Raw genomic sequence first — 2,088 nt, 5'->3', positions numbered from 1 at the left:
CTACACCTGTGTATCATGTTTGTAAATAATTCTATACATCTGCGTCTAACCGATACTTACGTTCATTGTCAGTGCCGTCACCTTTCTTCACCATGACATCGGTGCCTGAGGTCATTTCGTCACCTACAAAAAGTCCGAGAGATGACGCAACTTGTGGGCGAATATAGTATATCAAACGAATGCTCGGATGTCCGTGTGTGTGTAACATTCAATGGACAAATGGAAGGCTCGTAAACGTGTCTGTGTCGACACCGAGTGTGAAGTTCATGTGCGGAGTAGTATGCCATAAATGGCAGGTCTGTCGATTCTACGCGCGGACTGAAGATATGTGTGTATGTACGCATACGCACACATATATTAACATACATACATGATTATAGATTTCTTTGGATCAGAGAGCGCGCACACACATACACACACATAAATCTTTTAAGGTGAATAACATACACAAATACATAGCTGCTAAGAATCAAAGTACATATAGATATACATGGATTCAGTAGACTATCGCGGTGAGCAGCAGATCAGTTACGTCCTAAGAAGACCACAAACTGAGACTACGCGTCCGCATACAGCCCCTGATGTGACGAGAAGATGTGCACACACGACGTTCCCACACAGAAGCACAGACGGCACATACGGTATAAAACTACGTTGTATAAACCCTCAGACCCAAACCATTGCACCCCCAACCGTAGACCGTTTAAACCCCTAACCCTGCCAAATCTGCAGGCATAGCAGATAATTGTGAGGTGGAGATACACACCAGGCTTCAGCGGCCGGCACATGTGCTTCTGAATTGGAACATCACGGTGCAAGGCGGTGTCATCGTCGTCGTAGATGACTATATTGAGTATATCAACCACACGCATGCTCACCACCTTCCCTGGATACCACAGCTTGTTCGGCTTGAATCTGTACGAGACAAGGGCACAAAGACAATGAGCAAGGTTATCTATACACTATGTGATAAGGATAAAGATAGACAGAGCATTGTATGGGCTTGCCTTACGCATATAGACGTACGGGCACACGCATACATACGCAGCCCGATATGCAGCTACTATTATACACGTACACACTGCGACATACACGACAGTATTCAAACTCAAGTCCGCCACATGCGCATTTGCCATTGTAACTTTATCAAACACAAAAGGATTGCAGGAGAGTACATCCCACATACGAACATACTACATTTATAGAAAAATGCACCCACCAACACACTCTCGCACGAAGTCGCCCCCACCCCCCCCCGCCATCCCTGATCTCTAATACACAGCGCAAGCTGTCCAATACCAACCCAGCCCACTCTCATCTGGTGCGTTTGTTTATTTGCCTACTCGGCCCGAGCTGAGAATACAAACACGGACCACCGGCCATATATATATACACTATACACGCACTATGCACACACACTATACACACACTATACACACACTATACACACACTATACACACACTATACACATACTATCCACCTACTGCACACACATACACACACCCACTTACAAACTCATGCAAGGGCCCCCCACTTTCAAGTGACTGTCGCCCACACTATCCAACGATCCCACACCGTCCCGCTGGTTCAGTGCTTTGATGAGTTTTCGCTGTCGACCGCGATTGCGGGGACTCACAGTACCAGGTGCAAAAGACACGGCCGGGCCTTCGCTGAACTTGGACGATTGCTTCTTACGCTTGAGATACCTAGCAAGCATCTGCGTATGTAATTGAGTTTGTGGCATGTTTTTAATAGTATGAGTGGACACGGGTCTTTTGGTTAACTGAGACTGTTGCTTCTTAAGCTCGGGGTGGTTGGCAAGCATTTATGGGTGTACAACAGCACGTTATAATCTTTACAAGTATGTAAGGATGTAGGACCCTCGGCTGTTCAGAGGCTCCCTTGTTTGTTGAGCTTAAGATACCTAGTAAAGTATGTGATATATTATTTCAAGTTTGTATAGAGAAAGATCATGAGGTGCACTTGAACGAATGATTCTTACGACTCAGGTACTTATCAGGCATATGTGCATGCAAATAAACATCGGTGCAAATCAGTACATGTGCGAGTGAGAACGGCTATAGTAT

General features: G+C 45.6%; 1 protein-coding gene across 1 annotated transcript; it reads right to left on the bottom strand.

The window, feature by feature from the left end:
• Positions 1–766: 766 nt before the first annotated feature.
• On the bottom strand, positions 767–1,826 carry SARC_14832 (hypothetical protein; the record flags this gene model as incomplete). The annotated part of the gene is made up of 2 exons (XM_014291036.1): positions 767–915; positions 1,513–1,826. Coding segments are annotated over 2 exons (463 nt in total), but the record flags the coding sequence as incomplete, so codon positions are not given.
• Between the last annotated feature and the right edge of the window lie 262 nt (positions 1,827–2,088).

The sequence above is a fragment of the Sphaeroforma arctica genome (genome assembly GCF_001186125.1).
Source record: "Sphaeroforma arctica JP610 unplaced genomic scaffold supercont1.5165, whole genome shotgun sequence".
NCBI classification, from domain to species: domain Eukaryota; class Ichthyosporea; order Ichthyophonida; genus Sphaeroforma; species Sphaeroforma arctica.
The sequence above is the reverse complement of the archived record's forward strand: the minus strand, read 5'-3'. Positions and strand labels throughout refer to the sequence as shown.